At 35.5% G+C, this 20,084-nt stretch overlaps 5 protein-coding genes and 1 long non-coding RNA gene across 7 annotated transcripts; 4 read left to right on the plus strand and 2 right to left on the minus strand.

Annotated features, from left to right (window-relative positions):
• The first annotated feature begins 374 nt into the window (after window positions 1–374).
• Window positions 375–3,120, plus strand: LOC106391855 (plant UBX domain-containing protein 11). 2 transcript variants are annotated; one of them, XM_013832579.3, is made up of 10 exons: window positions 375–535; window positions 727–814; window positions 880–935; window positions 1,014–1,095; window positions 1,335–1,400; window positions 1,487–1,554; window positions 1,632–1,853; window positions 1,913–2,342; window positions 2,415–2,657; window positions 2,733–3,120. In XM_013832579.3, the coding sequence occupies exons 2-10, from the start codon at window positions 727–729 to the stop codon at window positions 2,963–2,965; spliced, it is 1,488 nt and encodes a 495-aa protein (XP_013688033.2). In that variant the 5' UTR covers window positions 375–535; the 3' UTR covers window positions 2,966–3,120. The 2 variants fall into 2 exon arrangements, with proteins under 2 accessions (XP_013688033.2, XP_013688034.2); XM_013832580.3 differs by having other exon boundaries at window positions 380–535; window positions 883–935.
• Window positions 3,121–4,175: 1,055 nt separating this feature from the next.
• Window positions 4,176–6,402, plus strand: LOC125608367. Its single transcript, XM_048778757.1, has one exon. The coding sequence runs from the start codon at window positions 4,269–4,271 to the stop codon at window positions 5,961–5,963; it is 1,695 nt and encodes a 564-aa protein (XP_048634714.1). The 5' UTR covers window positions 4,176–4,268; the 3' UTR covers window positions 5,964–6,402.
• A 225-nt stretch (window positions 6,403–6,627) lies between these two features.
• On the plus strand, window positions 6,628–9,151 carry LOC106394899 (PTI1-like tyrosine-protein kinase 3). The gene is made up of 7 exons (XM_013835444.3): window positions 6,628–6,894; window positions 7,330–7,519; window positions 7,631–8,008; window positions 8,070–8,343; window positions 8,422–8,554; window positions 8,631–8,717; window positions 8,799–9,151. The coding sequence occupies exons 1-7, from the start codon at window positions 6,859–6,861 to the stop codon at window positions 8,931–8,933; spliced, it is 1,233 nt and encodes a 410-aa protein (XP_013690898.2). The 5' UTR covers window positions 6,628–6,858; the 3' UTR covers window positions 8,934–9,151.
• Window positions 9,152–9,590: 439 nt separating this feature from the next.
• On the minus strand, window positions 9,591–13,219 carry LOC106388314 (CMP-sialic acid transporter 2). The gene is made up of 14 exons (XM_048778759.1): window positions 12,970–13,219; window positions 12,608–12,773; window positions 12,396–12,512; window positions 12,087–12,143; window positions 11,748–11,825; window positions 11,504–11,608; window positions 11,267–11,389; window positions 11,095–11,172; window positions 10,827–10,896; window positions 10,627–10,734; window positions 10,377–10,510; window positions 10,208–10,287; window positions 10,061–10,106; window positions 9,591–9,955 (listed from the first exon to the last, which is right to left on the minus strand). Exons 2-14 carry the CDS (start codon window positions 12,761–12,763, stop codon window positions 9,905–9,907), a joined length of 1,203 nt encoding a protein of 400 aa, XP_048634716.1. The 5' UTR covers window positions 12,764–12,773; window positions 12,970–13,219; the 3' UTR covers window positions 9,591–9,904.
• A 1,220-nt stretch (window positions 13,220–14,439) lies between these two features.
• Window positions 14,440–16,867, plus strand: LOC125608368. Its single transcript, XM_048778758.1, has one exon. It carries the CDS (start codon window positions 14,833–14,835, stop codon window positions 16,681–16,683), a length of 1,851 nt encoding a protein of 616 aa, XP_048634715.1. The 5' UTR covers window positions 14,440–14,832; the 3' UTR covers window positions 16,684–16,867.
• Window positions 16,868–17,522: 655 nt separating this feature from the next.
• Window positions 17,523–19,983, minus strand: LOC106391853. The gene is made up of 2 exons (XR_001278626.3): window positions 17,856–19,983; window positions 17,523–17,772 (listed from the first exon to the last, which is right to left on the minus strand). It is a non-coding gene; the product is annotated as an uncharacterized LOC106391853 (long non-coding RNA).
• Window positions 19,984–20,084: the final 101 nt, after the last annotated feature.

The following is a 20,084-nucleotide window of genomic DNA, read 5'->3' on the forward strand; positions in this document are numbered from 1 at the left end:
CTAACAGAAGTTTCCCTCCAACTTCATTTGCTGCTTCGTCCATTAATTACTTGAGGTTCACGCCTCTTAAAGCTACAAAACCTCAGGCTCTGAAATAGATGTGACATTATAAGGAGCTGTTATAATTAGGGACCGTTTTGATCAAAGTAAAGGGTATATAACCAATCAAATGAGGTGAAATGGCACAATGTATCCATACGAAGAGAGTGGTTAGATAATGGAACAATACTACAATTTTCTTTTATTCTTGAAAATTTGTTGGTTTGGGTCTAAATTGGACAAATATAAAACTTAAGTGGCGTTTTTGGATATTTTGAAGAACTAATGGACACCCAGGAAAATATAAAAAAAACTAAAACGCTTAACGACGTTAACTTAACGGTGACGTTTAGTCGACTTGCCGAGTGGAGAGTCTTAACGACGTTCGATCTCACGTTAGACTCCTCTCTTTGATTCTTCTTCGTCTTGCTAAAAGCTGCTGCGAAGTTTCTCCTTCAAATCTGATAAGCTTCTTCTGGGTTTGATCCGATCAAAGGTAAGGTGCTTAATTTAGGGTTCTTAAGGTTTCTGCTTGATCGCCTGCTTATTAGGATGCTCTGTTTTCTCTCACATTGAAGTTGTTTGATTCAATTGAATCTTGTTAATTGATCAACCCTTTTTCGAAATTTGGAATCTTTGATTGGTTTGTTCAAAAAAAAAAAAAAAAGGAATCTTTGATTGGTTTAGATGGAAGCTCTCACATTCAAGGGCTCTGTTATGGAAGCCATACTCGAAGCTAAAACACAGAAGAAGCTTTTTGTTGTCTACATCTCTGGTAAAGTTTGTGATTTCAATCTTAAAGCTTCCATCTTTTATACTGACAAATTGAATTTGCTTAAGGAGAGGATGAAGAGGAGTCGGATAAGTTGAACAAGCTGACGTGGACTGATGCATCCGTAGGTTTCTCCACATTTGCAATCAAAGGTCATTGTTTCATTCCTAACATTATTGTCGTGTGTTTGCTACTATTACAGGTGGCAGAGTCTCTGTCCAAGTATTGTGTTTTGTTGCATCTCGAAGCTGCAAGTGTTGACGCCACAAATTTCTCTGCTATATGTATCCTTTCTTTCTTTCTTTTTTATGAGACAACTCTTTTCTAGCTCTTGTGGTAGAGTAGATGAAGAATGGACCTAACTAGAGTCTAGGACTATAGATTTAACAATAATATTTTCATGTGCTATCTATTAGTCTATTACTCTAGCTGGTTTATCCAACTATACCTTTGTGTGTGTGTGTAATGCAATTTCTTTTTTTTTTCTTGTTGATTTTATATGTATCCTTACATCAGTTTCTAGACCCATATTCATCTGTTCCTTGTATAGCTGCCATTGGATTCAGTGGTACACAAGTTTGGAAGAATGGTAAAAGATCATATGTATTTTTAGTCAAGAGTATATAGACAAGCAAACATGCTCAAAGTTTTGTTTTCTTTCCTTTTATTTTTCAGAGGGGTTTATTGCTGCTGAAGATCTCGCATCCAGTTTAGAGAAGGCGTGGCTGGGACTTCATATCCAGGTAGCTGCTTCTCTTTCACTTTTTCATTTATGAGTTTATCATGTTGTTTAATGGGTTGGACATTTTATCATTTTCAGGAAACAACTGCAAGTATCTTTTCAGCAGCACTTGCATCACAAAACTCAGAGCAACCTACTTCTAGCCCTTCTAATGTTGTCTTACCTTCTGAAGAAGGCAGTACTTCAGATACAATGGCTGCATCTCAATCAACTGGAACAAGTGTTCAACCCTCAGAGAGAAAATCAACGGTGACATCTGAATCAACCAAAGAAAAGAATGATGGCACAGCTGCAATTAAGGTTTGTATCTCCACATTACTTTAGCCTTTGATGTTGTCTTACATGGTGTTCTTTGACAGGTCAAACAATCTGCTGAAACCAGTAATCAACCAGCATCTTCTGTTCAGGCAGAAAAGGAACCCGTTCGTCCTGCAGCACCAAGACCAGATGATAGTAGTACATCCAAATCTTCTACAGATAGAAAAAGGAAACAAGAAACCGTGGTAAGCAAAGCTGAAAGGGATATTATTAATTTACCAAAACCGGTAGCTACAAAAGAGATTGTAAAGGCTAAGGATGAAGGAGGAGAGGATGGAGAAAGTTGGAAACCACCATCTGATGTTCACTTAAACATTCGTTTACCTGATGGTGCTAACCTTCAAGAGAAGTTCTCTGTAACAAGTGCATTGAGAATGGTCAAGGACTATGTGAACAGCAATCAAACAACAACCGAACTAGGTGCTTATGATCTTGCTGTTCCTTACCCTCGTAAGGTTTATAGTGACCAAGGTACGTCAAAATCTCCAATGCATCCAACAGATTTAGACATTTTTTTTTGTAAAGAACATTCTATCTGTGCAGATCTTGATAAGTCTCTGTCCGAGTTGGGTTTGCTCGGTAGACAAGCACTTATAGTAGTTCCGAGGAAAAGAGCAACCGTATATCAAAGAGGACCATCTTACTCTGAGCCTAACAACAACATAGACACTAACAGTGGCGGTTACTTTGGTTATCTTAGAAGAGTACTCTCTTATGCAAACCCATTTTCATATTTTGGCGGTGCATCAAGCTCTGCTCCAGAACCTCGAGGCAGCATGGAGTACAGTGAGCTCATAAACCCTTTCTAATGCATCAGAGTGTCATGTAAGTGCTTTAACTCTTTTTTTTTTCTGTCTCTAGTGCCGGTTGCGTCCAATGCAGAGGTGAGAAACACTCTGGCGCAAGGGGGGTCAGAAGGTAGGGGAAACGTTAGGAATAGGAGACCAACCACATCTAGGATTGGAAGTAACATCCATACGCTGAGACACGATGAAGAAGACGCTCCGTTTGGTGATGGAAACGCGTTTTGGAATGGGAACTCTACACAGTATGGCGGTGAAAGCGGTGGTGGAGACAGTAATGATAGGCGATGAAAATGAGACAGCTTGAGCTCTGTTTGGATCTAGTGCAACAGAAACAGTTCTGAGTTACTGAACTCTTCTTATACTTTACTCTCTTGTATGGTTGACCAGCTACAAAATGTTTCCTTATGTTTCTGTTTTATCTACTACTCATAGTTAAACTCAAAGCCTAAAAGAAAAGTTTCAGATAATGAAAATGAAAATCAATTCAAGAGAAATATAGAAAATATAAGCCAAATTAAGCCCTATTTTAGATTTTTATTATAGTCTTTTTGGTTAATTTCGGTTCTAAAAATAAATTACAACCCCTACCTTAAAGAAATATTGTCATCTTGGACCTAGATTTGTATAATCCTGCATTTGACATCACCATAAATGTATATATGTGATCAACTTGATAATTTTTTTGTATGTTTATAGATGAACCCCATCAATGATAATTCATTTTAATAATCTGGGGAAAGATTCTTACGCACTCTGAAAACCCCTTTGACATTTGATAAACACTTAAGAGTCCCCTTTTATCTGGTGGATAGAAAATTTCATTGAGCCTTAAGGAAAGACTAAGCAGTTCTGAGTTACTGAACTCTTCTTATACTTTACTCTCTTATAAGGTTGACCAGCTACAAAATGTTTCCTTATGTTTCTGTTTTATCAGTTACTCATAGTTAAACTCAAAGCCTAAAAGAAATATATAGAATATAGAGTAGATTTTATTATTGTCATTTTGGTTAATTTAGATTCTAATCATATAAAATAAATTACAACCTGGCCTTTAAAAACTTATGGTCAGTCATCTTGGACCAAAATTGTGTATTCATGTATTTGACATCACCAAAAATGTATATATGTGATCAACTTGATAATTTGTTTTTTATGTTCACATTAATGATAATTCATTTTATTAATCTGGTGCAAGATTAGTCTTGCCTTCTTTGCTATTTAATAAACAGCTGAGTCCCCTTTTATCTGGTGGAATAGAAAATTTCATTGAGCCTTGAGAAAAGATTAAGCAGTTTTGCATGGTAGTGGTCTTCCATCATATTTCATAAAATTTGTATAATTATATCGTCACAGTTCAATAATATTAATATTCTAGTGAATGACTATATAAGAGTCAAGAGTGCAAATTCTCCAAACACGCGGATTCAATTTCATTGAGCCTTAAGAAATTTCTAAACCAGTTTGGTCAACATTGTATAACTAAAAATGATCAACTTGAGTTTAAGAAAAAGACTACTCAAATAGATTTTTTATTTTTCCATTTATTTAAGTTACGGAGACCTTGACCCTTATTGATCTTTAATCCTTTTATATGTCATGTGAAACCATTTTCATTTTCGTCTTCTTAGCTAGTTCATCACCGTGTCAACAAATGGCCCCTGTAAATAAGTATGTGAATCTCTTTTGGCATGACCATCCTTTATGTTACAAAGTTGGTTTAATTTCTGATGGATGCGAGGAGTGTCATAAGTCTACTGGAAACCTTGTTGCTTGGAACCCGTTATATGAATGCTCTGTATCCAAAAGGAAATGGCATCCCTCTTGCGTTCCGAGCTCACCAGAGAGTATTAACCACCCCTGCCACTCCAGCCATCCCCTTGAGCTCTGCCTCCAAGGGCCACCTAACTACGCTAATAAGAAATGCAGCCTCTGCCAACAGAAACTCTCCAACTTTATCTACCACTGTAAGCTATGCGATTTCAGCGTAGACATCAACTGCGCAAAGAACCCGCCACCCGTCACAGTGGATCATCCAAAGTGCCACGACCATGGACTCACCCTCATGGGGAGGGATGTATCATTCACATGTAACGCTTGTGGTACGCATGGTGAGAGAAACCCTTATGTATGTCTTCCGTGTTCTCTCATGTTTCATTATGATTGTATTGATCTACCACACGTCATAAACATCAACCGTCATGATCATCGCATATCTCATGCATACCCTCTAAGTCCAAAGGATAGGGTATGTGAAGTATGTCGTCATGATATCACATGGAGGTACGGAGCTTATTCATGCAACAAATGTCAAGATTTTTCTGTTCACTCCTTATGTGCAACAAGAAAAGATGTATGGGATGGGATAGAACTCGAAGGAGTGCCTGAGAAAGACGTAGACACTCTGCCATTCAAAGTGATCCAAGAAGGGGTGATTAATCATTTCTCACATGAAGAACACAACTTATTACTTATTGATGGTGGTGAAGGCATACATTGTGAAGCTTGCGCCCGTCCAGTTTCTTCTGAGAAGCATTACAAATGCATGGAATGTGACTTCTTACTTCACCAAAAATGTGCTAATCTTCCTCTTAGGAAACGACATGGGCTTTCAACACGTATGCTTACTCTTCACCCAGGTAAGGAGAACCGCGGTGAGTTACACAAGTGTGATGCTTGTGGTCGAGTGGTTAGTGGGTTTAGGTACGAGGATGGTGAGAAAATAGTATTAGATGTGCATTGTGCATCTCTCTCTTGGTTTAAGAACCCTAAACTTCATCCACACGCATTATTTCTTACCACATTAGACCATGGTACTTGTGTGGCTTGCGACAAGACTAACACTTATGTGCTGAGTTGCGTTGATTGTGAGTATAAATTGGATTTCATATGCGCTACTCTACCAGTAGTGACAAAGCACAGGTGTGATGACCATTCTTTAGCCCTGTCCCGTGGTGAGAAGGTGGTTGGTAAATATTGGTGTACGGTGTGTGAAGCTGAAACCAATCCTGAAAAATGGTTCTACACATGTTGTGAGTGTGGGGTCGTGTGCCATGTTGATTGTGTGATTGGAGATTCGTTGAACATAAAGCCAGGATTCTTAATCATGGAAGATGGGATGAAGATAGAAGCGGTTCTCAATGGTACCAATTCTAGGCCATTGTGCTCAACTTGTGGATCTCGTTGTCGGTTCCCTATGGTTTATAGCCTTTCTAGCAACAGTTTTGAGGGTCACCATTGCTCATTAAAATGTGTCATTAACTATTGGACGAGACTAGTATTTTCTTAGGAAGCATGAGGAGGTAATTAAATACGTTTGCTAAATCTCGTTGAGTTGTGTTGTGTGTTCATGTTGTTGTTTTTTACAATTTTTTATAGTTGTATGTGTTGTGTCAAATCATGTTCCAACAATGGCTCCAACCATATATTGTGTTCCTTTTGATTATAAACTCAGCCAAAATTCTATTTATAATTATCATTTTATAAGACTCTACATACATATCAGAAGTCAAGGGTCAGAACCATATAGATATTAGTTATATCATGTTTTAAGGATCAAGATTCAACAGCTCTATATTCATTAAAAGAAGTTTGAAACATTCCCTTTGAAAAAAATAAAAGAAAATGTAATATTCTATTGTTGTTGCCACCTTTAGTTCATTAGCCACACGTTGCTCTTCTGTCTTTCTCCATGGCTTTTTCACGCCAAGAAAATCATTTCTCCCACGTCTATCTCTGCCCAAATCAGAAGAATAAATAAAGAGAGAGAGAGAGAGAGAGAGAGAGAGAGAGAGAGAGAGAGAGAGAGAGAGAGAGAGAGAGAGAGAGAGAGAGAGAGAGAGAGAGAGAGAGAGAGAGAGAGAGAGAGAGAGAGAGAGAGAGAGAGAGAGAGAGAGAGAGAGAGAGAGAGAGAGAGACATATTGCTTAAAAACAATATTATAATTGGCCAAAAATGGGATGTTAGTTCTATTCTTGATCAAATGCCTCTCTGTCGCTTCTTTTTTACGCTTTCTTTCTTTTCTTAGCTGTTGCTGTTTCTTTCTCTTCTCTCTTCCTTTTTATCTTTTGTGTTTTGTTCCTTGATCACAGCTCGTCTCCCTTTGTCCCTGTAGCCTCTCATTTTGATTCGTCCTCTCTGGTTTATTGCTCGTTGATCCTTTGTTTCTGTTTGCTTTTTTGCGTCATGGATCGTGATTTTCATCGTCGTGGTGGTCAAGTGGTAAACATTTTTCATCATTACATATATCTACATTGTGTTTTCAAATTGTACGATCACGTAAATAGTTTTAACAATGCGCATTGTATTCATCTTTTACGATTTACGAAGTTGTTAAAAAGTATCTTGGTGGGCAAGTCATGGCCTATTGTTGCATAATCAAACCTAGGTTGTCTCTTCATCATTGATGATGATGTTAGAGACAAATGTTGTTGATTTGATGAAAGAGAACCGTTGGAGATTTTGGAAACTATAAGAGTTTTAAGCAAATTTTAATAATATTTTTAATACAATTTGGAGATCATACAATCTATGTATATTAACTGTTAAAAAGTTGAGGTAAAAGCCAATGTTTCGTTAGACTTTGCCCTTCCTCTATTTTCCTTTAGCATTAATCTAGAGCAGCTCATTGAGTGGTGTTGTTGATGTAACTTGCAGGCAAAGGATCGTTCACCGAGCAGCCGCTTTGTTCGGTTAGATAAACCGAGATCTGTAGACGATCTTGATATAGGCAAGAAAGGGAAGATGCGTAGGTGGTTGTGCTGTTCTTGTCATGTACAAGAATCTAACCACCCTAGAGTTGAACATAACCGATCCAGAACACCTCCTACTCGCCACTACGACTACGGTATCGATCTTTTCTTTACATTCTCTGAGAGATTTTAATCTGTATTTTAGGTTTGATTACTTTCTTGTTACACAAGCTAAGTACCTTTTGTTGATGTCATTGCTTGTGTAGGACGCAATGATAAGAAACCACCACCTCCTATGAAGCCTGCCGTGTTGAAGGAGCCTCCTCCTATTGATGTGCCTACAATGTCATTGGCTGAGCTCAAAGAAAAGACTGAGAACTTTGGATCTAAGGCTTTGATTGGGGAGGGATCCTATGGAAGAGTGTACTACGCAAAGTTTAATGATGGCAAGGCCATGGCTGTGAAAAAGCTTGATAATGCATCTGAACCAGAGACAAACGTTGAGTTCTTGACTCAGGTCTCCAAGGTTTCAAGGTTGAATAATGACAACTTTGTTCAGCTTCTTGGTTATTGTGTTGAAGGCAATGTTCGTGTCCTTGCTTATGAGTTTGCAACAATGGGATCATTACACGACATCTTACACGGTATGAGATTTTTGTGATCAGACATCAATGTGTGGAGATTGATATGTTTGATGTTAAACAGGAAGAAAGGGAGTTCAAGGAGCACAACCTGGTCCAACACTTGAGTGGATGCAACGAGTCAGAGTTGCAGTTGATGCAGCTAAAGGATTAGAGTACTTACACGAGAAAGTTCAACCTGCTGTTATACACAGAGATATTCGTTCTAGCAATGTGCTTCTATTTGAAGACTTCAAAGCCAAGATTGCTGATTACAATCTGTCAAACCAAGCTCCTGATATGGCTGCTCGTCTCCATTCCACTAGAGTTTTGGGGACGTTTGGTTATCATGCACCAGAGTAAGATAAGCTCAGAACGTTCTTGATTCTTTAGAAAGTGTAAAAGATTGTGACTCTATATGCTTTGGTGGTTGGCAGATACGCAATGACAGGACAGCTGACACAGAAGAGTGATGTTTACAGTTTTGGAGTTGTGCTTTTGGAGCTCCTAACCGGGAGAAAACCGGTTGATCATACAATGCCTCGTGGTCAACAAAGTCTTGTCACTTGGGTTAGTAACTTAATATGAATATGTTCTGTTACTTTCTTGAATTAACCAAGACTCTTCTTGGCTATGTTTTCTTTAGGCTACTCCAAGGTTGAGTGAAGACAAAGTGAAGCAATGTGTTGATCCAAAACTCAAAGGGGAGTACCCTCCTAAAGCAGTTGCAAAGGTATAAAACCTAGAAACTTCATATTCATTTGAACATTACTTGAAGCTAATTAAGATTTGTTTGTTTGATGGTAAACCACAGCTTGCAGCAGTTGCAGCTTTGTGTGTGCAATATGAATCAGAGTTTAGGCCAAACATGAGCATTGTAGTAAAAGCTCTTCAACCACTCTTGAGGTCTTCAGGAGCAGCTGCTCCTCCTCCTAACCCTCACACTTGATTATTCTTCTTTGTGGTTCTTGCATATTGGATTCATTCATGGCTTCAAGGTTTCTTTTGTTTCTCATTTTTCTATTTACAAATGGTTATGTAAATGGAAGTTATTAAGGAAGAAATGGTGAGTAGAGGAACATGGATTTGTTGTGTTAAACGTTTTTGATGGATAATCACCTAAAAATTGTTTGTTGTTTTACTATTATAAGCCTCTCATTCATGGAATATAATCCGAATGTACACACTTATAACAAATATTTTTTTTTGATTAATTACTTTAAACATAATGTGTCATGGTCAAGTTATTGAAGAGAAAAAGCTATGAGATAATGTATATAGTTATGTTATCTGGTTCTGCTTCAACGGTTATGGTTAACCTCTTTTTGAATTATATCCTCATCCACATGTTCCACTATTAGTATTATCTTAAATATAGATGACAACATATATTAACTAGCTATCTGAGTTAACTACATAGAGCTACATAAAAGACATTACTAAATCAACAAGCACTAAATCAATAAAAACCAAATGTAATCATATGTAAGTGTTATTTTTCATTCGTGGTATCTTACTTTTACAAACAATATATTCATTTACAACACCTTTTTGTAGTTCAATGTTTTCAAAGAGAATTAAAAAAAAAAATGAGATGCACCAAAAATAAGAGAAAAGAAGAGGAAAAGAGCACTAACAAATTCAATGGTTGGTTCCATGTTAAAGTATGTAAAAAATTTAAACCTTTTCTACACCTGATAAATTTGTAGAGGAACAGATTAATTATAGTGAAGAAGCTAGTGGACTGAAAATGAAAATTTTATTGACACTGAATTTTTTTTTTGATATATTCAAGCTCTTTTAATTGAACATGCGAAAAGCAGCCCTTTTTTTCTCTTTCGCTTCTGGTCTTCCACAACTCAAGACCGGCACTGGTTGGAGAGGAGGTGTTTTTTACTCTTTACGGTGAGAGAGTTTTGTTTATCTTGGAAGAAGCGGCTCTCTGTCATCTGATTCAACACGGTGAGTAGTCTGCATAAACAGACAAAGAAAGACAAAATATGTTCAGCTCAAGTCAGAAAATTACAAGAACTAGTCTTCACTTAAGATGGGAATGTGTGTGTATGTGTTGTTCACCTCTTCATTTGCTCCTGCTGCCATGTTGATGAATGAGTCTTTGGCCCTGGAGGAGATAACAAAGGAAGAAAAGAAGTTAAACAGTGCAGATATGCATACCTATGACTCAGAGAAAGAATAATGATCCATCATTGAACAACAACACACCTATGACCATCCTTTGCATTAACTATTTCTAGGTTCCCGTTTTGTTGCTCGTCTTTCACTTTTGCAAGGGGTGAAAAGAACTGCATGAAGTATGAGTCAAATTAAACATTAAGAGATGGATGAAATAAGTTAACTGATGCACCCGGGAGAGGTTTGTATGGGATTTTACCTGATGCATTGAAATGAAAACTATTGAAATCCCCAAAAGAAAATTCATTGTTAACACATGTCCAAAGAGTGCTGCAGATGCTATGCCAGTAAATATTGTGGCAACCGTTGATGAATATTTCTTCAATATTGTATCTGAGACCATACAAAGACAACTTAGATAAATATCCATCAAAACAATCTTACAGCAAGGCTTCTACTCATGTATATATATATGAAATGAATTTTACATAAATTGGTGTTTTTTTTACCTGCATATTTGAAGAAAAAAGAGGATAGAATCCCTTGTGCTGCGTTGTTCAGTATCAGAAACATGGTAGCTCTAGAATGTCCTTGTAAGATGTCAAAACTGCCAGGACCTGTTGACAGTGGCAAACTGTTAGCAATGCGTCTAACAGGGTTTCAACATTTATCATATTTTTCTCTGCCGTGTTACTTATAAGACCCATACCTTTATATATAACAGTTGCTAGTATTCCAAGGAAGTTGAATATTGCACCATAACCATAGAGGAATAAGTTCTGCACCACAAAGTTAATGTTTTACATTCAGAACACAACATATACATACACAAGCTGTGATGGTCATGACCTTTCCAGTGATGTCTCTCACAGTTAATGACACAATATAATATATAGTTTCACCACAAGCCTTCCAATGTTACTAGAATTCTCTGATGCTATATGGAAAAATAAGCTATGTGGCAACGCTTAGCTAACCTGGAGATAAATGCTTGTGTCATACTGGCTTTTTAGAGCATACTCGTTGTAGACAGATGCAAAGGATGGGACAGTAACCTACAAGATGCAAAGATTGTGTGAATGGAGGAAATCACTTACATACTAAATTTTCAAGAAAAGCAAATATAAGTACAAAAAAAGTGTAGCTTACAAAGATAAAGGTACAGATGTATGCACCCATAGCAACTGGAACAGCCATAGTAGTAGCACCTTCAGGAAGAGAACGCAGCTGATTTACACTAATCCCGATCAGCAACAGAGCAAGTGCTTCCCACTACAACAGAAAGCCAAAACAAACTCAATTCCATGAGGTACGGAAAATCAAAAAGAAATGTAAGTAATAATGTCTGATACCATAAAAATCACACCAAAAATTATTGAACCTGACCTGTATGATGGAGAACCGTCGCTTCATAATCATTTTCAGTAGTACAGCAATTACCAGAACCTTTAGATTGCTGAGCATCTTCACAGTAGCAGGATTGAAATATAGCTGTCACATCAGAAAAGTAAATTGCTGTGTGAAAATTAAAATATAAGAAAGACAGAATCTAATAGTAGCCGAGAAGGTTTAGATAATACAACAGGCTCAAATATCTATCACAAGAAAGCAAACAAGAAGCAGCGCGTACCTGCATTGTGAACTTAAGATAGTTATTAATGGCATACAACCCTGCTGGAACAGCGAGAAGCACATTGTTCCTAGCTGCCTGCAAAATAAGGGCTACTGTTATTGCAACTTGCACTGTAAAATAGTAAAAAAAAAAAAAAAAAAAAAAATATTAACACATAATATCAACATTTCAAACTATAATGTTTTGACAACCAGATGTATTATAACATACACAAAGCTCATGAAACACTGAGAGCCCAAGAAACTAACTTTAAATCTGAGACTATGCCAAACCACAATCCTAGCACAGGATCTTTTGCAGTAGATAGCAATCTGTTAATTAACAACGAAGAGGTACCTGGACAAAGGTGGAAAAAGATAGTAGAGGCTTCTCTCCAACTTTTTGGTGCCTGGCCTACAATATTACCACAAACACTTAAGTAACTGTTAAATTTTTTACACAGTTAAGAAAAGGTACACTTGATGTAAAAAGGATGTTTTAAAAAAAAAAAAAAAATTTAACATTCAATTCAAAAAAAAAAACCCGTTCTAGTGGAGAAGAAAGATCTAGCAGCAGCTAGTTCTAGATACAAGAAATGAATTTAAAATGAGCCAAAAAAATAGAAACGATATTTCAAAAGAGCTGAAGTCAATACAGAAACGTTACCTGAATCAGAAGCATGACAAACGCAAACATAACCTTTGCGATCTCCGTCAAGAAGTTGACGCTAATAGGACTGAAGTTGAACTTTCCATCCACTTTAGACATGTACACTAACACAGGCTGTAACCGCATAACCAAAAAAAAAAAAAAAAAACCTTTTTAATGAAATGAAGAATCACTAATCAGAGATGTAACACTGAAAGATAACACATTACCTGTAGACCAACAAGCATGCAGTCACCGACCACCAAAAAGACATTGAGAGCTCGTTGCTTAGAGGAAACTCTAATCTTGCGGTTGTCATAAGCCCTCGCTATAGCTTTGATACTCCTTGAACGACACACGCTACACTCAGCCATCCCGTTCTTCATCAGCCTGACGCTGCACAATGAAAACAACATAAGCATTCAAAATGACAAGTCACGAGAGCCATCAGATCTCAGTAGCCGTGATAGATCTCAAAACCCATAAGATAAAAATGTAAACTTGGGAGCAGAATCAAGCATGGCCACATTGTAAAGGTCACATTTTTATCAGCTCCGGTGAAGAAAACAGAGACCAGATCGATCAAACTAACCTTAATGGACCTGTAAGATCAGCTCAACCAGTGCATTCACAAGCCCAAAACCTTGTAGAATTGGATACTCTCTCTATCTCAATGAGATCTAATTTTACAGACACTCAAGAATCTAAAGCTCTCTCTCTCTCTCTCTCCTCAAGCTCGAGCTTCTTGAGAAGATGCGAAGAATATACAGAGAGAGAGGGAGAAGGTGAATCCGTCGGTTGATTGATTGGAAGTGCGTTCTTATTCTCTCGCACGTTTTATTGCGTTTCTTTGGAGGAACCCAAAAAAAAAAACAGAACAGACATTGGCTGTTTCTTTCTACGGTGACGGTTGGTGATTGTGACGGACCAATAAGATTTGAGTAGGAGTGGTGGTGAAGGTTTAGTTAAGGTGACGTGTCACGCGGGTGATGGAGGGTTTGAATCGGTTATCGTAACTATTGTATCCAAGTTTTGGCTTTTTTGGTCAAATGTTTCTTTCGCTTGGACTTGTTAGAAATTTTTTAATATTTTATTATTTAATAGTGGTTCGTCAATTAAGTTTTTTTTTTTTTAATTTAACGTAAACACGAACACTAATTGATTTTGTTGTTGTAGAAAATATCTAATTACAGGTCTTATTTAATTAAGAAGTAGAAGGTTAATTAACGCATTCATTTTATGAACTGAGAGCTTAATAATTGATCTTGTTGTTGTTGTAGGTAGGAGATACCTAATGATAAAGTTATTATTTAATTAAGGACTTGAAGGTTAATGCATTCATTTTATGAACCGAGAGCTTCATAATTTGCTGCAATGGCTTGTATACATAAGTTTTGATTCAGAGATTATGCTCCAGTTCGTTGGCTGATGGCCAAGAAAACAAAATTAGGATCTAATCAAGCTTAGTTTTGGAGCAAGAAAAAAAAAATGAAAAATCAAGCTTATAATAGTTCGGGAAAAACACATGTCTTGACCATTATTTAATAGTTTAATTAACATGAGAATGAAATTAAGTTTATTATTCTTTTCTGATGAAGGAGAAATTACCTAACAAATAAATGTATATGACGTGACATTTACGGTATCATCTATATATTTTCCCCTAAATTCAAGATGCACACAATTTGCATGCACAGCTTCCTTGTAGACACAATTCAAAGCAAAATACGCCACCAATGAATCCACACTCTTCACACTTTACAAATGATGCTTACAATTGTTAATTTAGTTCTTTTTCATAAAATTGTAAATGAAGATTCTCCAGAGCGTTACAATGTTAGTCACATTTCACACTTCATTAGATTTAAAATCCAAATTTGATTCGTAAAAATGCTGTGTATAATTTAATTTCATTGATTATCAGTTTAACACAAACTTTTAACTCTCAAAACCGACTAAATTCAGAAAACCATCACAACCGAACTTAACCAGACCGAATAATTGAATAAACCGTAATCGAATTTTTTTCCGAATAAGCAAAAGAAATAAAATTAATTAGCTTTGTGTAGCGAATGAGTTTAGAATCCGTCAGTCAAATTCATTAAAGCCTTACAGAGCAGAGAAGAAGAAGAAGAACGCGAGTCGCGCGACAGAGACAAGAGCTTTTAAAACACAAACCAGGTACTTTCTCCGACATCAGCTGCTCCTCGTGTCTGCTCTGATTCTCAATTTCGTCGTTTCGCTGTCTTAATCGATCCACCCGAGTGTTGTTTCGATTCGATCGTTAATTTCTGGAGAAAGCTTCTTTTTTTTCCCCCAATTCGATCTGAGTAGGGTTTTACGAAACCGCCTCCATGATCCAATAAACCACCGGTTCGATTGAATTCGAACAAATTCATCTCGTTTCCTTGGTGGGTTTGTGTAAAAGTCTCAATCTTTGTAGACGAATCCAACAATGGTGGCATTTGATTTTATCAATACTCTGAGAACCTTATGGCCCTTCTCACTATTCAGCAATGACTTAAAGGAATCAAAGGAGCTTGTTCAGAGACTCTCACTCCCCTCTACCACAAAGAACTTCATCTTCGCCATCAGAGTCCCTGAACACGACTCAACCATCTACATCCTCTCCGCACAAAACCTCTCTCAAACCTCCGCCACCGACGCTGAGTCTCTCATCCGCGAGCTCCGCCCCGACGCCGTCGTAGCTCAGGTGAACAAATCAGCTCTCGGAGAAGCTCAGGTCGAGGAGAGCGTGAGCGACTCCATCCCCACCTCAGCGTTTAGAGTCCTCAAGCAGTGTTTTGTTGATAAGGTTAACAAAGAGAAGTATGAAAGCGTTGCTGGGATCTTGGTTCTGAGGGAGATCTTCGGGACGAGCTTTAACGGACACGTGTTGGCTGCTAAGAGAGCTGCTTCCGAGGTTGGTTGTTCGTTCATGGTTCTTGAGTCTCCCTTTGTTAACATCGCTGCTATTGAAGGCTCCTATGAAGAGACTGATACATTAGGGAAGGTGCAAGGTTTAGCCAATAGTATCATACCACAAAGCTCCCCTTCTGGTGTGTTGTCAGGTTCTAGAAGGTTTCTGATAACTAACGATGTTCAGTCACAGATGCTGAAGCTCTTATCTTCTCATATCACTCAGCTAAGTAAAGAGCTTACCCCTCCATTAAGTTGTGTTGCCAATGGAGTTTCTAGTGAGGTTCCACCGTTTGCTGAATCTATTTACTCTCTACTTGTGGATCTCCGCGACATATTTAATGATCTGCCATCTATTAGGAAGGCTTTAGCCAGTGCGAGAAAGATGTTATCCGATGTAGACAGAGGCGAATCCATGGATACAGATGTTCTTTCCGAAGTTTACCTCTTCCAGATAGCCGTCGAAGGTCTGAGAATCGCTCTGAACAATGCTGGTCGGTTACCGATCAAGAACCGAGCCGAAGCTCGGTTTGAAGATCTCTCTTCCGAGGAGAAGTCTTACGCGCTGATGGCGGATCTTCTCCGCAGCCAGGCTAAGAGGTTTAAGAACATAGTAGCGGTAGTGGACGCGAGTAACCTCGCGGGTCTTAGGCAGCATTGGAGGACTTGTGTTCCTCAAGAGGTTAAAGATTTGTCTGAGCATATGGTACAGGACTTTGATAGCGACGACGAGAGTGGTAATGACTCAAAGCTGAAACGGTTGTTATCTGATAAACCGGTGGTGGCGGTTGGTGCAGGAGCTACTGCTATTTGGGGAGCTTCATCACTCTCCAAGGCTATATCTGCTTCTCCGTTATTCAAGATTATGACTTTCAAAGTCCCAGCTTCGTTGAACCTCTTCTTGACACATACCCACAAGGCAATGACCTATGCGTTTACTAAAGTGGCTTATCCTTCGAAAGTGATGGCTCCTGGCTTTGCTAGCTCCGGAGCCAAGTCAACTTCTTTGGCGAAAGCTTCTTTATCAGCTGAGAAGATCAGAGCGGTGACGCATAGTATTATAGCTTCAGCTGAGAAGACGAGCTTCTCTGCCATGAGAGCTGCGTTCTATGAGATAATGAGGAAAAGAAGAGCAAAACCTATCGGTGCCTTGCCATTGGCAACGTTTGGAGCCAGTCTTTCAACTTGTGCAGGACTGCTTCTCTATGGAGATGGGATAGAATGTGCAGCTGTGTCTCTTCCTTCAGCTCCTTCCATTGCGAAATTGGGTCGAGGGATTCAAAACTTGCGTGAGGCGTCTCTGGAAGTGAGGAGCAGAGAAAGCAACAGGATACAGAATGCAATCGAGGCTCTTAGGCAAAAGCTGAAGAAGTTCAGACTTCAATGAAGAACCGAGTTTTGACTTTCATTAAAATATTTTCTTTTAGCTATTGTTATTATGTATATATTTACATGTTCTCTCTTTTGTAGATGCATGTTTCTTGTTGGACTACACTGGTTTGGTTTGAACATATAGTAAAACAACTATAAATTAATAATATCTATAAATTAATAAATTTCATTGGTCTCAATTTAGAGTGGTTTAAAATTTGACACAAATCGATAAAATAATAAGATAATATTTTTTTAAAGAATTTTATGTAAATATATAATCCCATTAAAATTATAAATTAATAATTTATATGTATACATATTTTATACAAGTAAAACATATTATTATATTATTTGTTTGATATTTACAATGAAATTATTTTTATATTTTTTCAACACTTCATATATTTCTGATGAGATTTAGTAATATTATATCTTAAACCACATTTAAATTTTATGTAATATATATTATATACATCAAATAATATAATAATAAAATTAATATAAATATCAAATTTCAAAAAAAAATACAATTAATGAGTATACACTAAAATCAAATATTTTTCTTATATTAGAATAAATATATCTTAAAATAAAAAAACTTAAATAAAGAAACTTTTGTAAATTAATATCTCTATAAATTAATAAAATTTCAAAGTCCCAACATTATTAATTTATAGAGGTTTTACTGTATATATAATCTCTTGATGGTGACAAAAAATAAATGTTGATCTAATTAGGAGATATTGGACATTTTTGTATTTACAATGTACTCAAAATCTTGTGATCCTTTTTGCCGTATAGTTTTAGTTTGATTCGTTTAAAATAAATATTACTCAAATTTAAGCAAACTCATTTCAATCTGGTAATATTGTTTATTTGATTCTAGATCTTCTATTACAGATATTAAAAACATATGATAAGATGATTTTATCTTGGACACATACTTATATTACACAACAACATCTTCCATGAGCATCACAATGTCCAGAATAAGTTTTATTTCTCTTACAATAGTCATTGCACATTGCTTCTCCATGTGGATATCGCCAATTACACGGTGACATGACGGTGAAGCAAATGTCTGTATTTAATTCTCCATAACCTATTTATATGAATATAAATCATTAAATCAATATATATATATTAATTAATCAAAATATTCTAAATTGAGGTACAAGTATAAACCATTATCCGGAGTAACAGCGCTAGCTACGCTAGCTGGAGTAACGGCACTATCTGGAGTACGACAAAGAACAGAAGATCCGAAGAAAAGGATAGTAAAAACAAATGTGATTATAGTCTTCCTTGTAATAGCCATTTTTTATCTCTAAATTTTGGGATTGTGTTTTAAATATTCTCTTTAACTTCTTATTGTTTTTCTTCACACATTCTAACTATATATAAGAACACAAACATACATTTTAAGAAGTATTTTCTTAGTCAAATAAAAAAAAACTCTTTTCTTTTATTTTCATGAATACATTTAATCAACAGAAAATACAAATAATATCTTATATATTAATTGAGAATCTTATTTTAAGTTGTAACATTGATTACAATGCTTATCTGTGAACATTATAACTCTTTACAATTTGATGTTCTTAACTGTCATAATATATAATAAAGTGGAACATTCATTAATCATCTCGTATATATTAATTGAGAATCACCTTTTAATGTGTATGTGTCAACACTATAATTATTTTCAATCTAATGCTCTTAGCTGTCATAATATATAATAAAGTGGAATACTCATTAATCAAATGTTAAAAAAAAATCTACTTCATCTTTTCTTAAATAAAAGTTACATAATTATCTAATGTGATTTCAACAAATATGAGAATTAATTATATTAAATAAGAATTGTTTGTTAACAATTTGCATATCTTCCAACAATTTTGTTTAATTATATTATTAAATCAATTAAACAATTATATTAATTAGATAATAAAATTAGCTTTTTTGTATATGTGTATTTTTAATTTTGACGATTATAAATTACTAAAATATTAAAAGCTCCACATTAAAATTGTTGTGCTCAATAGTTTAAAATTTTTGTTACAAATAATCATAAAATTATACGAGTAAAAATCTCATTTAATAGATATAAGATATTTATTACACTGAGTCCATAAATATACAAAAAAAATCTATTTTTTATAAATATTACCTAATGTTTATGTTTGAACTTTGAACAAACCAATTTTGTAAACATAAATAATTCAAGAATTGACTAAAGAACTGTGAAAAAAAATATTAAAAAAAACAATTAAATTTGAATGTGAAGACTTATACGGTTAGACCAAACAACAACAAAATTACAAGAGACACTAGAGCATTTCCACTGTGTTCTCATTAGAATAATCTCATACCACAAAACTCTAAGTGCATTAATAAGATCTTATCTAGGTGTAAGTGCATTAACAAGATCTCAAGTATAGCTATATCGTCATATCTTACTTTTATATCAATGTATTGTTATAGAAAAGTACATGAAATCTTTTATTTTTCTTATAAATATTTTATGAAACTAACAAATAGATGTTTATGTTTTTCTTTCTATTTCTTGTCTAACAAGGTACTCAGTATCCATTTTGTAAGCTACGTAAACAAGCTTTCACAATAAAACAGTGAAATTATAATATGAGTGAGGACATAGACTGAACATCAAAATGGAAAACCCCAATATATGAATTAGATAGTGTAATAACTATTAATTTTCATAATTGTTTTTTCAATGATTTTCGTTTCTAGTATTGAAATATAACACATTTTACTAAATGTAATGCGTATAGCACATGAAAGAATTATGTACTCACTTCTTATATCTTGTTTATTTTATATTTTCATATTACTATGTTGTATTTTGATATAATTTCAATTTTCTTCGCTTAAATGGTAAATATTACTAAAATTAAAAGAATCTGATAAAGTTTATTTATTTTATAAAAAATATTAATACATTTTCGAACAAATATCAATACACTGAGTAGATGATTTCATCTGTGACTCATACTTATCTTTCACAACAACATTTGTATTTAGCACACAGTCCAAAATAATAACCCCACTTCCTACAAAACTCAGCGCAACCTACAATCCTTGCATCTTCACACAGCTCTGAGAGGTTGAAGCATATTAGCCACTTTTTCTATTTATATGGTATATATTTAAATTGAAATGACATTAACATATATATATATAGTGTATTCTTAATATTGATGTATATAAAATGATGCTTTCTACTCATATAATTTTTTTGATAGTTTGTGTATTTTTATAAAAAAAAACTTTAAATCATTGATAACAATTTTTTCATTGTGGGATTAATAGTTTTAGTAATTTATAATTTTTTAAAAAAAATTAAAGCTAAGTTTAAAATTTAAATACTAAGTTGTCAATATTTTTTCAAAG

Source organism: Brassica napus, chromosome A4 (assembly GCF_020379485.1).
Source record: "Brassica napus cultivar Da-Ae chromosome A4, Da-Ae, whole genome shotgun sequence".
Lineage (NCBI taxonomy): Eukaryota > Viridiplantae > Streptophyta > Magnoliopsida > Brassicales > Brassicaceae > Brassica > Brassica napus.